Here is an 18,426-nt window from a genome sequence, read left to right on the forward strand (position 1 = left end):
AACTTATAAAACTCTTTTCATAATCTCCAAGTCATATTGGCCAAGGATTTCAACAAGCTAATATCAACCAAGAATTGTTAGGATATGTCCCATAAATCATTTAGGGTGATAATTCCTTTCTTGACCACTTAGTTGCCTTCACATGCTTCATGCTACAACCAACTATATCTTGTTTTGGTATCCTTGGTAAGATCCATATGGATATGATCAAATATATAACACTCTACATATAAGACAATCTCGTATCTCAAGTCTAAAAAGTATTTACATAACTGACACATGAAAAATATTTGCATGGACACTAGAGTGAAATGCCAAATGCATTTTGCATGTCAAGTCATGTTCAGTGAACTTGTTTATGAAACAAGCATTTACATTTTAGTTCCAAGTATCTTTATACTTCAACCTATGAGATCGATTGCTTATTTCACAAGTAAAGAATATAGAATGCACTAGTATTTAAGTATCATTAATGTTTAGTCTCAATGATATATCGACCATAAACATTTAGAGATTATACTTTGATGCATAGGGATCTTATAATTGTAATCCATTACAATTGCCTTGCAAGACATATTAATCTCATGGACTTCATCCAATAAACTTATAATTTTTATAATTAATGTCTTATTGATGAATGAAAACCTCTAATCATTCAATGTGAATGATATAATTGCATGTATGGAACTAAGCCTTAACTAATCTTAATTAGTTGTAGGGGTCATTCCAATATTCTCTCACTAACACAAAGCCAATTGCTATTTCATCTTATGTGAATCCAATCCATTTGGCAATCATGTCTTTAATGAGCCTCGTTTGTGCTCTTTAATGTGATTAATTGCTTTTTTATTCATTCTATGATGTCTAAACATCTTATCATATTACTATATTAGATCCAACGAGACCCAAGTTCTTTTAGTATTGCTCCATTATTACATTAATGATGTTCATATACCATTATTAGTTTCATAAACTAATGATCTAAATATCTTCCTATCGGAGCTTTCTACAATAAGATCTATATGACTTTATTTATATACATGTATAGTCTATTTTGCTCTTTGAAACCATTCCAACTGGTCTATGCTGCATGCATTATATGCATGTGTCACTTCGTGTTATGCCATCCACCCCTTAAAATTTTGTAGTTTCTTTGTATACACATTACATCTTATGCAACTGTATCATTAAAGAATCAGATTCACTCCCACTAACCTCCTTATGTGTATAAAATAAACTACACTTGTACATTTTAATAAATCCAACCCTTTTGGATTCCCTTTTAAAGTGTACAACTCTAACAATAACTTATATTTAGTAAATTCATCTAATATGAATAATACATCCTGAATGCATCCTATTGAATCCATAGAGTTCTTATACATTTAATTATGCATCTTTATACATAAACTAAAGTGTTAAATTCCAATGAAATTAAGTAATGCCGAAAAAAGTTATTTTCTTAGCGTTATGATGCTCCCACTAAATGCAAGATCCTTTGTAAGAGTAATATTCAAACTCTTTTGAATATTCCATGATGTTATATACATACATACATACATACATATATACATATATATATACATCTCGATCTATGTTTGGAATCTTATTGGTTTGGAATATTATAATGGGTTATATATATCTATGTGTGTGTGTGTGTTAGAAAGGTACAAACCAAATCATATATTGTTGTATAAATTTGCTTTCTTTTTTGAATAAACATCTCTATATTCTATTCATTTAGAAAGTTTCACCTTTCATGAATTTATATTCACTATTTTGATCAATTAGCCATGAACTTATGTGATCTTTTACAAAGATCTTCTTTAAGTAAAATCACATAACTTATCGAGTGATATGAATTTCCTATTCAAACTTATTTAAAATATTTGAAATTCATAATTGATCAAATATAATTGTCAAGCCCTGCTCTATAAAGTAATTACGGTGTCATTCACATACTTGATAGAATGTTTGTATATATTGAGAAAACCCGAGAAATTGACAAAAGACGATATTGCCCCTAGAAGTACAGTTAAGTCGATTAAACATCAAACAAGATAAAATCGAGATCTTAAAGAAGAAATTGAGAATTTCACAGTCTAGGGATGATTCAAAATGGTAATTTGGAGTCAATCTGGAAAATTGACCGGTTAAGGGCAAAATGGTCATTTTACAATTTGAGGACAAAATGAAAATTTTTAGAAAAGATTTTCTTAGCCCCATTTGACATGTTTGAGTATGACATGAGTATTGAAGTACAATTGGAAGATTTAGCAGTGAAAAATATGAGTTTTCGGTATTTTTAGAGTATAGGGGCAAAATGGTAATTTTACCACCCGAAATAGAAAATTTAATTTTTGAAAGGATTTTGATCAAATTTAATTATTTGGAGAGTGAAATGAGTATGAGGAGTGAAAATTATGCATTATGGCAAATTTTCAATTTTTGGGGTAAAAATGTAATTTTTGAAAAGTTCTGGGACAAAAGTGTAATTTTGAAAATTTTGCTCCACCAAAACTTTGAAAAAATCTGAAAATTTCACTTAAGACTTGGATAAGTCAAAGGGAATGCATGGTGGAAAAAGTAGGACAAGTGGATGGCTAGAAAAAAAAATCAATTAATAAAATATTCAAAATATGAATAAAATAATATTATTTCATTAAACTAATAAAAAGGCATAAAAAAAATCAGCCTATAACCCATTCTTCTTCTTCAACATTCGGCCAAGCAAGAAACAAGAGAGAGAAAGGAGAAAATAAAACCCTAGCCAAGAAATTTAAAGGGAAAATAGGTGGAAATTCAAAAATCAAGTGAAAAAAAGATAACATTTCTTAAATTTATCTTGTGCTTTACCTTTCCCATGCATTTCTCATCATTTTCATGGTTGAATCATGTGATTTGAGGATGATTTCAATTCTGGTCATATGGGTTTAGAGAGAGAAAGTTGTTAGATAAATTTAATTTTGAGCTATGTTAGAGTTTAGTGTTAGTTTAGCATGTTTATGAGTAAAACAACAAGAAAAATATTTATTTTCTCCATGAATTTCTCTAGGCCGAATCTAGCCAATGGTATGTGAGGATGAGGTTGACTTTATTTTAAGAGAATTGGGTGGAAAAATGATGAATTATGAGGTCGAAAATTAAATGAGAATTTTCGGTGCAATAAATTGAAATTTTTATCCACTAGGGGTAAAAGCGTGATTTATAGTCCAAACTGATAAATTGGACCAAATTCACAGTCATTGAGGTATTGTGGATATAATTGGATAATTGAAATTAAAATGGATGGAATTGGAGTTAAATTGGAGATTTTAAGAATTTACACCGTGTGTAGGCGAGTTAGGTCAGACACCGCAATTAAGCGATTGTCTAGACATTTCAAACCCTATCTAGTGCATACGCATGGATAAGAGCTTGAAATAAGTTATGATAAATTGACACAATTTATTGAATTTTGTGTCATGGATTATGGATAGGTGGTGAGTCAATTGTTTCGGGTAAGAGACTGCACCCGAGAGCCGAGGATAGGAGTATTTCTACTCCTAATACTGTGAGTAAACTTATTATCATTTAATTTATCTAAGGTAGTTTTTATGAATTTTAAAAATTTTATGAAAAATGGATTTAAAAAGGATAAATTTCATGTTTTATAAATAAATATGTTTTTATAAAATGGTTTTATAAATTATTTGAAATTAATGATAAATGTTATTTTTTTTAAATAGAGTACATGGAGACTGTGGTTGTTAAGTATGAATTGTATTTTTAATTCAAATGGCTTATGATAGTGTGAGCATGCTTGGTTGATTTATTGTATTGAAATTACATGAACTGTGGTTTGCCGTGCAAATTAGTTATTATAAAAAAATTACCTTGCTATGCTGTTAAACTATTTTATGATTATGGTGGGGCTGACCTACACTGCAGTGGTGGGTTTCCGTGGACCATCCTATTAGAGGGGCTCGGTAAACCCGACTAATTTATTTTACATCTGTGAGAGAGGCGCGTAGGGTAACTCTTGTGGAGGGGTTTGAGTCTACTTCACGCTTTACCACCACGTGAAAGTGAGATTTAGCCAACGCCAAAGGACAGTTATTTTATATGAATAAGTCGTTTTAACAGCCTTGGCGGACTCGAGTGGATGCTTTGATGACGATCAAGTATCTCCGAGGATGATTTTAAGCATGAGCCAAATTTTATGAGAAACATAAGCCTTGAAAATCATTTTAATTGAATTATAATTGTTTTCATGGGATGGAATAAATTTCTAAGTTATGAAATGCATATTGGGATGGGATATTTTATTGTCTCCATTTACTCGGTTTTAGATACTTTAGATGGTATCTGTTTACTCACTAAGATTACAAAATCTTACCCCTTCTTCCTATATATTTTTCAGGCTCAGGACAGTTTGTAGATAGTCGAGTAAGACGAGAACTAAGCTCGGAATTGCATTATAGAAAGTAAGAGTTCACAGTCTTACATCCTCTTGGTCAATTGGGGCCCACGTGTCATTGCAGATCAAATCTTATATTTTGGTTTTTTGTATTTCTATTCATACAATTTTTACTTTACTTTCATGTGCGAAAAAATTATTTACGAATATTTCTATAAAAATTTATTTTATGAGAAAATAGAATATTTTATTTATTATTTTTGAATAGTACTAATTGTCAACAATTTGCTTTTAAATGAACGTTTTAGATATCAAAACTTATTTCTAAGTATGAAATATGCGTTTTTCACCTAATTATTACATTTTTAACTTGTCTCGAATTTTTTGACGAAAATGACAAAAACACCCCTATGAGGCAGAAATTAAAATTTTATTGTTTTTGGACAAAAAAAATGATCTGTATTGTTTTAAAACATGATTTTTGTAACAGTAAATCACAGGGTAGGTGAGGAACTAATACAAGAGCCTTGTAAGGTCTCGATAGGGTACTCGGAAGATGAGTGCCTATCGGGACATCGCGGCGGTTGTCACGGACTCGAAGGTGGTTCTGGGTCGTGACAATAATTGCAAAGATAAATATGAAATGTGGATAATTAAACTGATATAATTATTCCAAATAATTATTTAACCATGAAACATATAAGTTTTCCACATCAAATGTCAAACATAAATGTTTCACTAGCCATCTATATGGCAATAACAAAATGATGTTTCAAAAACATTCCAATAAGTTATCCAACATATCAAAATAAATAGAAATGTAACTGCCTAATGTGGCATCTAACGCTCTATGTAGTTCATCCATAAGGTCACCTCCTCAACTAAGATCTTACTCATATTTGTCTTTGGTTCATGCAATTTGTCATACACATGAAAACCAATTTTAAGATATCATATACCTTTAAAATATAAAGTTAAGTTATTTAGCAAATAGTACTTGAATTAGAAACTTCAATAAGCTTCTTTTTCTAGCTCACAGTAGCTAAGTACTCCTCGTTAGTCCTTTTCTAATGTCTTGGTTTGCCATAGTGATGGTAAATCCCCTTATCCTTTTTAACATTTTCCTTAGGCTTCAGTGGCTTTTTCTTTTAGAACTCTACCTTCTTCCCTTTTTGGGCTTTATTCTTCTTTGGCTTCTTTTAAGCCCTTGAAGAAGAAACAAGGAGTAAAGCTCCATTATCCTTCCTAATGAATTTCTCTACCGTGTTTAGCATGTTTAGAAGTTCAGGAAGAGTAGTTTCCAAACGGTTCACAAGAAAGTTCAATACAATTGACTTAAGCTGTCAAGAAGAGATTGAATAATTAAGTCAATACTTAGCACATGGTCCATCGTCAATCCCAATTGTCCAAGCCTCTCAATGAGTCCAATCATTTTTAGCACATGGGGTTTGACAAAACTATTTTCTGTCATCTTACACCAAAACAATTCTTTAAAGATATCATATCCCTTAGTACGCCCTTTTCTATTGAATAATTCTCTAAAGTGAAAGATCATGGATTGGACATCCATGTGCTCGTGCTCTTTTTGAAGCTTAGGAATCATGCTGGCCAGCATCACACATGTTGCCTGATCATCATCATCCTTATGACATTAATATGTTTCCCAATCCTCAGAACTAGCATCATCAGCAAGGACTGGTAGAGTAAGAGTGTCAAGGATATATGATTTCTTCTCTTATTTCAAAATGATCTTAAGGTTCTGAAACCAATCCAAGAAGTTTGGGCCAATGAGTTTATTTGCATTCAGGATGCTCTGTAGTGACAAATTATTAGTCATTGGCAATGTATATAAATATACTTGAATAAAATAAAGCAATTGGTAAACAACATGCAAAAAACTATTTAAAACAAGGTTTTAAGATTTTAAATAGTTCTCCCACTATTTTATATGTAAAATTACAACCTTCAAAGTCATTTCAAAACGTCTCTACTAAGATCTTTCTAGTGGGTTAGGACCTCATCCATTTTAGTCATGGCTTTGAGTTTTCTCAACAAACCATGATAGGTGGATTAGGTAGGTAACTATGCTTACCAATTGTATCTTTATACAACTCCTAGATTAATAAATGGCAACACATTGCCTAAACATATCATACATGTTTCACTTAACCATTGCCTCTAGCTTCTTAATAATCAAGTTTTCATGCATATAGATTTTATGAAACTAGTTAAGTAGGACCCACCACTAGCTCACACATACTCATATAAAAGTTTGGCCTTGAATTTTCTTAACAAGCCTCTAATTAAAAGAGCAGCTAGATTATCTTGCTATGTGGTAGAAGGCAACTTAATCATGCGTGACGTGTGACTCAATATTTTCACGAGGGATTTTATCCTTTTATTTTATTAAAATCTCATCTTTGCATGCATAGCATTTATTAAATCGCATAAAATAAATCTATTGCATGCATACTACTTTGCATTGCATAGCATTCATTAAATCGCATAAAATAAATCTGTCACATGCAAACAACTTTGGATGATTATTGACTTTAACTATACAATTTCCTTGAGTCATCAAAGGAAATTAGCTTGGTCAAACCTAGGAGATTACATACAACATCTTTAAAGTCTGCTTGTAATCTCCTTGTCCTCTTTGTCTCCTTGGTTCTTCATCTTTGATTTTACAAAAATTAATTCTTAATCTATCCTAATTCTAATTACATATGAAAGTAGAAACCTTTAAGTTACATTCGAGGGGACTAAGATGAAGAAAGAATTTTACAAATCAAGATAAAGAGTTAAAGCAAGACATGCAGACCCTCTTTAAAAAATACCAAGACTTTACATCCAACCATAACACAATGATATTGAGTCTAAGTCCATAATCATGCATATACATTCATCAATATGAATAAAATTTAAAGATATATCTAATTCAAATTGTTAATTATGTAAGGTATTTGAGATTAGCAATTTTTCAACATTGGAATTTGCCAATTTCAAATTTTCGAGTAACCAATTAATTCTATACATATATATATATATATGGAAAGTATTGCTACCAAAATTAGCAACTTATCCATTCCTAATCTTATTAGGATCAGAATCAAATTTCCATTGCAAATTAAAACATTTTTAATTTATATTTTTAAACACTTTAAGTAATCAATTTAATTAAAACAGTATATCTTCTATAACCTAATCTCATTAGGTAATTAAGATCTAAGATAACAATAATTTTAATTAATCTTACAAGTTAAAATAATTTTTTTTAATTTTAATTTTTTTCCAAAACATTTTAGGTAACTAATTTTACTAATCGAATCTAATTAAAGATTGCATGTCTTACCTAATCTTATTAGGTTATTTAGATCAAAATCTAAGAAAAGATAATCTTTAATAGTCATAACGTCTTATTCAAATTTCCTTCCACAATTAAAGGAAATTTATTCATGATAAAAGACTTGTTTTTATTTGTTTTGACTTCCATAATTTTAGGAATCAAATTCCTTAATTTATGGTGTTTACAAATATATTTTCTAACATCCTTAAATTAAGGAATCAAATTCCCTAATCCATCATGTCAAAGTTTATTATCTTTATGAAACTATTTCAATAATTTATAATCAGCCAATGAATAATTTTGAGTGTCATAATTTTAAGAATCAAATTTCTTAGTTTATGGATGCTAATTATCTTAATTTTGATAGCCATGGTTTTAGGAATCATATTTCTTATTCCCTTATGTCAAAATTATCCCTTTTATGGAACCTTTCATAAATATTTAGATAACGAATTTGTAATTTTAATTGCACCAATTAAGAATGCAATTTAGGCAAGTCTCAATGCCAAAATCATGACATTTATCAACTGCTGATAGTATTGGTGTAGCCATTGTTGTGTGGTTTTATGGGAACTTATATCTAGGAATTTAGGCAAGTGGACAACCACTTGTCCTCTCCACACAATCACACTCCTCTTAGCCGAATCACAAAGTTGGAAAACTATTTTTCCAAAATTACTCAATAGAGGGTGTGGCTAGGGTTTTCTATTTTTCTCTTGTGAAAAGTAGCTAAAAAATTATATTTATATCTAGGTTAATTAACTTCTTAAATTGCAAATAAGGCCTTAATATTATAATCATTTACAATATTAGACAACACTTAATTAAACATTTTTAATTAAGTCATTGTAAATTAAAAATCAAATTTGATTCACTTTGTTTGTTTGCAATTAAGGCTTTAATATTATAACTAATTATAATATTGATCTTACACTTAATTAAATTATTTTAATTAAGTCCTTAGAGGTTAAAATCTTAATATATGATTTAATTCCAACATAAATCATCACACTCCCAATTTAATTGACAATGCAACTTATTATATGTGACCCATTAGATTCCTAACATATCGGCAATAGAATTGAATTATAATCTTTATTAATTAAGTAAATCAATTCTGTAGATCAAGATTGGTATCTAACAATACATCATGGCCACCAAATTGATAAGAAAGTCAAATAGTTTTTTGACAATCTTTTAGTATACAGTCTATCAATGTAATTCATTCTCTCATCATATATCCTGAAAATGATAAAAACATGGTACAATGTCTCTCTTATTAATCTCCATATTCGTTCTTGAATTTAGATCATTAGCTTTATAGAGACTTATGAAACTTTTTTCATAATCTCCAAGTCGCCTTAGCCAAGGACTTCAACAAGTTAATACCAACCAAGAACTATTAGGATATGTTCCTTAAATCACTTGGGATGATAATTATTTTCTTGACCACTCATTTGCCTTCACATGTTTAATGCTACAACCAATTATATCCTGTTTTGGCATCCTTGGTAAGACCTATAGGGATATGATCAAATCTAAGGAGTATTTACACTCCACATATAAGACAATTTAGTATTTCAAGTCTAAGAAATATTTACACAACTAACACATTAGAAATATTTACATAGACACTAAAGTGAGATACCAAATGCATTTCTCATTTCAGGTCATGTTCAGTGAACTTGTTCATGAAACAAGCACTTACATTCTGGTTCCATGTATCTCTATACTTCAACTTATGAAATTAGTTACTTACTTTCCAAGTAAAGAACATAGAATGCACCAGTTTCTAAGCATTATTAATGTCCAGTCTCAATGATACATCGACCATGAACATTTAGAGATTATGCTTTGATGCATAGATATCTCATAATTGTAACCCATTACAATTCCCTTGCAAGGCATATTAATCTCATAAACTTCATCCAATAGACTTGTAACCTTTATAATTGATGTCTTATTGATGAATTGACACCTTTAATCATTCAATGTGAATGATATAATTGCATATTTGAAACTAAGCCTTAAGCAATCTCAATTGGTTGCAGGGCTTATTCCAATAGTTATACTAAGTAATGAAAATAATCCTCCATTCCTCTTCTAGAGTTGATCCTCTCTCATAAAACTAATATGATATCAAAGTGGGTTAGGATTTCTACTACAATTTTTTTTTCCAATTTTCTTCCAAATTTCTTTTCAAACTCGATGATTCCTCCTTAAAATTGATTTCATTTGTTCTCATTCTCAATTTAATGGCAAATTCTTCAAATTCAAGATCAATTGTTTTTCCTCTTGATAATCCCCATTCGTCATTCTTTTGACATCATTTTGATCATCACGGATCAGTAATTGTCTACCTTAGGCTCACCTTGAGCAATTATGCATCACGTAGAAGATCCTTCATCTTAACCCTCTTCATCCAAAACAAACCAAGGCTTATTGAATACTGTGTAATTCCAAAACCTAAGGTTTCAGATGAATTGCACATTCCTTGGACTCAATGTAACAACTTGATTGTGGCATGGTTACTAGAATTGATCACTCCACTAATTATCTCGATAGTGTTTTACATGAACTTTGCCTCACAGATATAAGACACACTTAAAAGAAGGTTTTCTCAACCTAATAATGCTTAGATTTGTAATCTTTAATTTTCTCTCTATAATGTCACTCAAAGGACAAGGTGGGTGGACTCTAACTTTACTAAATTAAATGATTTATGGGAAGAACTGAGAAACTACCAACAATTGCCCCATTACAAATGTGGTAATTACAATCAAAATTGCTTCGAAAACCATATAGACTAGTGTAAAAAAGGCAATGTCTTCTAGTATTTGAACGGATTGAATGAAACATATTATGCATTAAGATCTCATATTGTGATTTGAAAACCCTCTCAACACTAGATAAGGGTTACAATCTAGTCTTGAGAGAAAAATCACAAAGGAATCTACACTTGGAATCACAACCCATAATTGAGTCATCTACTATGATAACAATTAATGAAGGAAAAGAAAGGGCAAGCATGAGTTGATTTGCACTCACTATGGCAAGAAAGATCATTTAAAGGAAAAATGTTATAGGCTTATTAGTTTTCTCGATGATTTTAAGTTCACCAAGAATAAGATCAGTCAAAAGAAAGGGTTTTTTTTGTTAATAGTATCATTAATCTTACTCAGTTAGATCAAGGAGAAGAATCAATTGCCAATTCCATGTCACAATTTTCACTCATAAGCAATCATCTATAAGTTAATGGCTCTCATCGATGAACATGATTCAGACAATGAAGCTGTGTCCATTCATCAAATAGTTAACAAACAAGGCTTTTTTAACTAGTCAATTCATCCTTAATAGGTATAATTTCTAATCCTACCTATTTTAGTGTACATAATATTCCTTGGCATAAATCTAAAAAAGGCCATAAACTTTTAAGAAAACTCAAATAAGCTCTTAGTTGTTTATTGTGTTCAATCAAGTCTTTATACTTTTATTTTGAACCTAATAAGCCCTTATGACTAATGATTAACTTAGTCAAAATGTTACTTGTCGATCTATGCCATGTGACATTGACGCAGCATACTAACATGTCATAATTAATAATAACGTGGTCATATGACATTTTTACCTTTCACATCAACACCAAATGGGTAAAAATGACAAGTGACATTTTGATTAATGATATTTAGTCAAACATTAATCATAAGGACTTATTTGACTCAAAATAAAACTATAGAGACTTGATTAAACGCAATAGAATAATGGATTTTTTTTAATAGTTCATGAGCTTTTACAAATATTATGCCATATTCCTCTAATTAAGTCACAACACTTGGATTCTATCATGGTCAAGCATGATACCTAGATAGTGGACGCTGGTGCTTCTGATCATGTAGACTATTTCATAAACTACTTTATTTCACTAAGACTAGTGCATAATATGTTTGATCAAATGCCTAATAATGCCAAGGCTTTTGTTACACATGTAGGCACAATCAATTTGACTCCCTCATTGGCTTTGAATAATATTTTATGTGTGCCTTGATTCAATTTTAATCTTGTTCCTGTAAGTGAACTAACAAAAATCAAAGACCACTGTCTTATGTTCAATGCATTATTCAGGGCCTCACCTCATGGATATTGATTGAGCTTGTTAAAGTAATAGTAGGACTGTACTTCATGCAAGATAATCAAGATGCACATTTTTTTCAATTTGATAAGCTTGTTAAATTTCCTTGAAATGTGTCTATCAAATTGACACAGTTTGCAGATTGCATTTTGTTTTTCATTTATCCAAGGATTCATCGGGGGGTCTTGCTTGCTTACATTTGTGTCTTAAGCTCAAATTGTATAACCTTTTATTATTCCTTCGCAAATGGTATTATGTACTGTTAATTTGCTAATTTTAATAGTGCTCATAATTGACAACAAAAAAGAAAATACAAAGAAATAAAAGTACTGGAAAATTATCAAAACTTAAGGGGGTGTCAGAAGGAACAAAAACTAATTGGAATTAATGAACATTCCTTCTATCATTTGGAAGAAATGGAAGAACTGATTTTTCTTAATTAGATTGATTGCTGACAAGAACAAGCTTCTGCTGTATGAAATTCCAATTGGTTAAACCCATTGGTAACTTAATTAGTAGGAAAAGCCATGCTAAACATTACATTTTGCTATTACAGAACCAATCAATAAAGAGAAAACTTTGGATGTCTGCTAATTTCTCATGGTCAAGTCCCGTCTTTCTCATACAGTGTAGTGTTGTTGGATGGTATCGATGTCAAGTCCTTTGAGTTTCACAACTGATTCAACATGCCCCTTGAGTGTATGAAACTCCCTCAACCTAGTAAGTAAGATGTAGACATAAATGATGTTAAGACTGTTCCAAGAATAGAACAAGCTAGTAAAACAAAAAATCATAATCACTAGTGACCATTACCTTGCAACTTCAGCACGTTTCTTGGCTTGTTCAGCGATCTCTGACAACTCTTCGTGGCTGTTCTTGTCATTTAAGATATCTACTGATCCGGAAGTCTGCAAGCCATGAAGGGTGCGTTGAGCTGTGGCCCACTTTGCCTCCCTCTCTTCCCTTCCATAATCCTTCTTTGTTGTGAAAGCAGTCTACATATAAAGTGCATCATGAGAGGGAGAGTTAATATAGTGGAAAACTTATCAAGAAGGAACAGCACTCATTCTCCGTTTTCACCAAGAAAATGATTTACATACCTTATTCTGAAGCAGATTATCCCAGGCCTTTCCACTTAAAGAATATCGGATAAAGAACTTGAGAATATCAAGTGGGATGTAGAAAACTATACTGTAGATCCAAATAACACCAGCCCAACCCCATCCAATGCCTTTCATTCTTGCAAACCCCCAGTTTGCATAAACAGCAAGTATGGTAGCCACCTCAAAAAGTTCAACCGCAGAAATATACCGGTCAGTTGTTGTAAAATAAATTCTGTAATGATGTCAAGCAGTTGGGACTGAAATTTTATAGAACTCACCAGTTGTGCTATAATGAAGGCAGTGACGAGCAGGAGACCAGGGCGTTCAATGAAAGACCAGCTCCGAGAGCGAGTGACAAAGATGAGTGCCTGACTCACAATGCTCACTTGAAGGTAGACGGCGGCTGTAAGTTCCTCATGACTGTTCCTAATGGATCTTACCCCGAACTTATCCTGCAATTGTTATCAACCTTTAGCTGATACTTTAAATGGTTTTAAGGAGAATCTAAAGAGTTTTTTCTTACAGAAAAGAAGTCGGACTCTTGAGCAGCCCAAAAGAAAACCACAGTCATGCAAGCAAGGTAGGCGCCAAGGACAATGCCAGTGGCAAAAATCTCCTTGAGCTTCCATGAGTCAGGCATGGGAGATGGCTTAACCCTGTCCTTGGAAATGGTCATAATTGTTCCATCATTGAGAATGGCAATGATCAAAACCATGAAAGGTGAGAAATCAAACTTCCAAATAAGAGCAAGGAGCATGAAACCGAAAACGATGCGGATAGTAATAGAGACAGCATAGATGGTATAGTTTTTCATTCTCTGGAAAATTGCTCTGCTTGTCAAAACAGCACACACAATCACACTTAGCCCTGGCTCTGTTAAGACTATATCTGATGCACTCCGAGCTGCATCAGTTGCATCAGCAACTGCAATTCCTATGTCTGCCTTCTTAAGAGCTGGGGCATCATTCACACCATCTCCAGTCATGCCACAAATATGGTTCCTTTGTTGTAGCCTCTTCACAATCTCATATTTGTGCTCTGAATGGTATTCATTAGTTAGGACAATAATGACTGGTTTTTTTAGCACACTAGCTATATGAAACAACTATCAAGGTAGCACCAAAATGAAATCCCATTTGAAGAAATTAATTATCATGTGGTCTTGCTTACCACACTAGTGAAAATCGAAATAAATCAAGATGTGACAAGCCAATAAAATGTTTCATGGGAGTGTACATCCTAAGAAGGAACTATTTACCAATTTTCCTTAGGGATAACAAGAAACTTAAGAATCAGGCACACTGAAGCTCAAGTAATAAAAAGAAGATACCATAATTTCAGGAACAAAAAGCTTGTCAACTCAATTACCTGGGAAAACTCCTGCAAAGCCATCAGCCTTCTCAATAAGCTCATCAACACCGATTGCATCAATTGTCTCATCTTTATTTTGGCCAAGGAGAGCTGATGATGGATACATGTTGGTTCCCATGCCAAGCCTCCTACCAGTTTCCTTACCAATAGCTAGCTGATCACCAGTTATCATCTTGACATTGACACCAAGATGGAGTGCACGACGAATTGTCTCTGCACTATCATGTCTTGGAGGATCGAAGAGAGGCATAAGACCCACAAATTCCCAGGGATCTCCTGAGCTCTCTTTACTTTTCTCTGGCACAGTCTACAAAATCAAAAAGTTTATTCGACAATAAGCTTTTCTTCTCATTTTTTCTTAAATGAAATAGTTATGAAGAAAATAGCATACAAACTCACTTGTCTAGCCACACCAAGAGAACGTAGTCCACGGTCAGCAAACTTATCAATGATATCATGTGCTTTCTTCTTCACATCTTCTCGAAGGTTGCAGAGGGAAATAATCTGGTAGAGATGTCAGGTAAAAATAAGAAGCAGAAAAAACTATGAATATAAGAAAAAAACTTGGGCATAAGATCCTGCTGATCCTTTACCTGCTCTGGTGCACCTTTGCTAACTCTATGCCAACTGCCATCAGAGTCAATGTATGTCATGGCTGTACGCTTGTCGACTGGGTTAAAGGGAAAGAAATGCACCTCTGTGATATCTGCTCTAGCCTGTAAAACCAAATAAAAAGTGATGTTTATTGCATTTCATTAATATGAGATATAGGCCAGAATGATCAAATATAACAAACAGGCTCTCTGAGGCAAGTAGTTGCCATGATCAGAAAGCTTTGTAGCTCCTAAAGTGAAAGGAGTCAACAAAAATATGGAAGGGGTTGACATATGCAAGCAAAGAATGATTTACCTCCTTGGGGTCGCCAAGCATTCCAACAACGCAGGCATCAATAGCATCTTGATTCTCAACCCTAGAGGCCCTAGCAGCAAGTAATAGAAGCATGTCCTTGTCAACATCCTTTATGAACACCTGAAATTTCACTTTCATGGTCAATGATTTATGTTTCCCAACGACTATATGATTTCTTTGATTGGCTCCCATATTTTAAAGTATATTATGTTTAATTACTGCTTTTGAATCCTAAATCATTAAAATATCCCTATTCTCTATTTATTTATGTCTTTAATTTAAAGACCAACCTCAATCATGCTCTTGTCTACAGTAAGCTTGTTGAGAGTAAGTGTTCCAGTCTTGTCACTACAGAGTACATCCATTCCAGCCATTTCCTCAATAGCTGTCATTCTCTTAGTGATAGCTCCTTGTTGCGAAAGCCGGTGAGATCCAATGGCCATTGTCACGGATAAAACTGTTGGCATGGCAATTGGAATCCCTCCGATGAGAAGCACCAACAGATTATCAATTCCATCTCTGTACCTGCGACGCTGGATTGGATACATCACCAGTATCTCAATAACCATTCCTATTGCAATTGAGCATATGCAGAAGTTTCCAATTGCTGTCAGCACCTGATCAAACAATCACCATCCAGTGTACATCAGATACAAAGTGAAGAACAGCTGTAATTTCAAACTTAACAATATCGATATAGGATCTCCTAATGCAGTTATATAGTTATGATATTTCTTCCTTTGCCACAAATTATTTAAATTTAGCTTGCCACATTACCTTCTGAAAGTGCCCTGCGTTATTGGTGCTATCAACAAGGTGAGCAGCTTTTCCAAAGAAGGTGTGTACGCCAGTGGCAATAACAACGGCCTCAATCTCACCTTGCTTGACAGTAGAACCAGAAAATACCTCATCCCCCGAGTTCTTGCTTACTGGCAAAGACTCACCAGTTAGGGCAGACTGATCAATCTTGAGTGGATCACCTTCAAGGAGACGTGCATCTGCTGGGATGATATCTCCTAACTTGATGCTGATGATATCTCCCGGTACCAAGATTGCAGCTTCTTGCTCGCACCACTTTCCATCTCTTAGGACCTTTAATCATTCATACATGCAAGGAGACATCAGTGCAACTATCATAGGTGCAATTGTAATATTAATCTTTCAATATATATATATACAGCATGCTTGTGTTGCGTTAGCCAATTATTGATATTCTTAAGCACCTTGGTTTTTGGAGCAAGCCCAGCCATAAGTGCTGCTGCAGCATTGCCTGCATTGTTTTCTTCGATGAAGCTAATGGTGGAGTTTATAAGAAGCAACACCACTATTCCAAGGAAATCCTGCCAATCTGGGGGTTTGCCCTGCATTTTTTTCGTTGAGTTAAAGATTGTTTATCTAACTGGAAACAATTGCAAGGATAGATATATAGATAGATAGATAGATAGCGATTAATACTCCTCCGTTTGCCAAACAAATAGCCATAATTGCAGCAATCTCCATGACCCAAGAGAGAGGATTCCACATAAAACCCAAGAACTTTAGAAACTTGCTTTCCTGTTAAAAATTTGCTCAACAATAATCAGTTTCTGTCCTCATTAAATGAGAGAATCAAAATGGGGAAAGACAAGGCCTAAGATTAGCATTATTTACTTTCTTCTCTTCCAGTTTGTTTGGACCAAAGATCTGCAGCCTCTTGTGCCCTTCTTCGCTTGTCAAGCCCTCCTTTGTGCATTTCAACTGCTCAAACACTTCTTCAATGGGAATCCGCTCCTACAACCACACACAAAATACCGTTTCTATTAATTAACAATCAAACACCCCTTAAAGATGCATATACCCAATATTAATTTTCAATAGTTAAATTTTTTTAAAAGAAAAAAAAAACAGAAAGAAAATGCTTCCTTTCAAACTACAAACTCAATCATTAAATAAATAATATGCTGACATGCATGCAATGAGCAGTAGTACTAAAGACAATCAACAGTTAATAGTAAGTAGCACAAAATGAAAACTCAGAAGCCATGAAAAACAAAATTGAATCTGGTGTTACATAATTCACAGTATAGTACAGAATATATATATGTGTGTGTGTGTGTGTGTGTGTGTGTGTGCTCAGGAAAGATTCACCTGAAAGAAAAGGAGGCAAAATGGGAAAAGCAAATCATAAACTTAAACATGCAATTCCAACTTTATGGAACATATTATGTCAGTATACCCCAAATGCTAAAACCTAAACAAATAAACAAAGGTAACATGCTTACAAGGTCGACGTTCTCGCTCTTGATTTCCTGCAAGCTGTTCTCCTTGTCCACCATCTTTCTCTCCTTTTCTTCTTCGTTGCACGTTGCTACTCTTTTCAAAACTTTTGGACTTGTTATATAGCTTTTGTCTTGGAAATGGATTGCTTTCTTGTTTTCTTTAGTATTCAATTTTACTTTGGTTGTTTATTGGTAAATACTCACAAAATGAACAGCTGAAGTGAGAGTTTGTAAGTAAATATATATATATATACAAATTATTCCCTCCTAAAATAACAAGTTTTGGTTAGTGTATTTGGGGTACATTCAACTCTAAACACGACCAAAATGAACGAAGGAGCGGGACTCTCTTGGTCTACGCTGCCCAAGTCATTCGGTTAGAACACTCACTTTCTACTCTCTCATACCTAGTCCTCACTCTCCAATCACACTTCGCCATCTGTCTTCAAACTCTGACGTGGCATTTCGTCCTTGGTTGTGATAGAAATCATTGAGAAAATTGGGATTTACTTCACTTATAATTCATGTTAAAGTATTCATGGGTGTGAAATCCATGTGACTCTATTTAGAATTCAAATGGATTAGGACACAATACACGTCTGAAGTTCAATAATTATAAAATTATAGTTGATATGAACGCAAAATGGGAATCACGTGTGGAATTAAATCATTGAAGAATTGTAACTAGAGACGGAGTTCGATGCTAGGGGGGACGTGCATGGAAATGTGGAGCAAAACAGATAGGAGAATATTTTGGAGGGTGCTTGACTTGGTATCAAACCTAATACTATAATTGAATTGGAAGATATGTTTGTGTGGGATAGTAAAAGACTTTTCTCATTTAGTTCAAATTTTTATATATCAAAGACAAAAGAAAACTAATATGGCTACGTACATATTTAAAATTCAAA

The 18,426-nt window shown here is 33.1% G+C and overlaps 1 protein-coding gene across 2 annotated transcripts; it reads right to left on the reverse strand.

Annotated features, from left to right (window-relative positions):
• Nucleotides 1-12,376: 12,376 nt before the first annotated feature.
• Nucleotides 12,377-17,572, reverse strand: LOC18595399 (plasma membrane ATPase). 2 transcript variants are annotated; one of them, XM_018122610.2, is made up of 15 exons: nucleotides 17,519-17,572; nucleotides 16,908-17,027; nucleotides 16,713-16,811; nucleotides 16,481-16,618; nucleotides 16,035-16,349; nucleotides 15,548-15,874; nucleotides 15,258-15,377; nucleotides 14,942-15,064; nucleotides 14,748-14,852; nucleotides 14,346-14,655; nucleotides 13,501-14,015; nucleotides 13,256-13,429; nucleotides 12,975-13,157; nucleotides 12,688-12,869; nucleotides 12,377-12,591 (listed from the first exon to the last, which is right to left on the reverse strand). In XM_018122610.2, the coding sequence occupies exons 1-15, from the start codon at nucleotides 17,570-17,572 to the stop codon at nucleotides 12,495-12,497; spliced, it is 2,862 nt and encodes a 953-aa protein (XP_017978099.1). In that variant the 3' UTR covers nucleotides 12,377-12,494. The 2 variants fall into 2 exon arrangements, with proteins under 2 accessions (XP_017978099.1, XP_088663212.1); XM_088807086.1 differs by lacking the exons at nucleotides 16,713-16,811; nucleotides 16,908-17,027; nucleotides 17,519-17,572 and having other exon boundaries at nucleotides 12,688-12,736; nucleotides 12,803-12,869; nucleotides 16,481-16,522.
• Between the last annotated feature and the right edge of the window lie 854 nt (nucleotides 17,573-18,426).

This window comes from Theobroma cacao, chromosome 6, assembly GCF_053813885.1.
Source record: "Theobroma cacao isolate CCN51 chromosome 6, ASM5381388v1, whole genome shotgun sequence".
In the NCBI taxonomy this organism is placed as follows: Eukaryota; Viridiplantae; Streptophyta; class Magnoliopsida; order Malvales; family Malvaceae; genus Theobroma; species Theobroma cacao.

Coding starts and splice junctions, on each gene's coding strand:
- LOC18595399 (XM_018122610.2), bottom strand. CDS start 17,572: ATGGTGGACAAGGAGAACAGCTTGCAGGAAATCAAGAGCGAGAACGTC. Junction 17,028..17,518: donor AGAGCGAGAACGTCGACCTT/GTAAGCATGTTA, acceptor GTGTGGTTGTAG/GAGCGGATTCCCATTGAAGA. Junction 15,875..16,034: donor ACGCAGGGCACTTTCAGAAG/GTAATGTGGCAA, acceptor TTGTTTGATCAG/GTGCTGACAGCAATTGGAAA.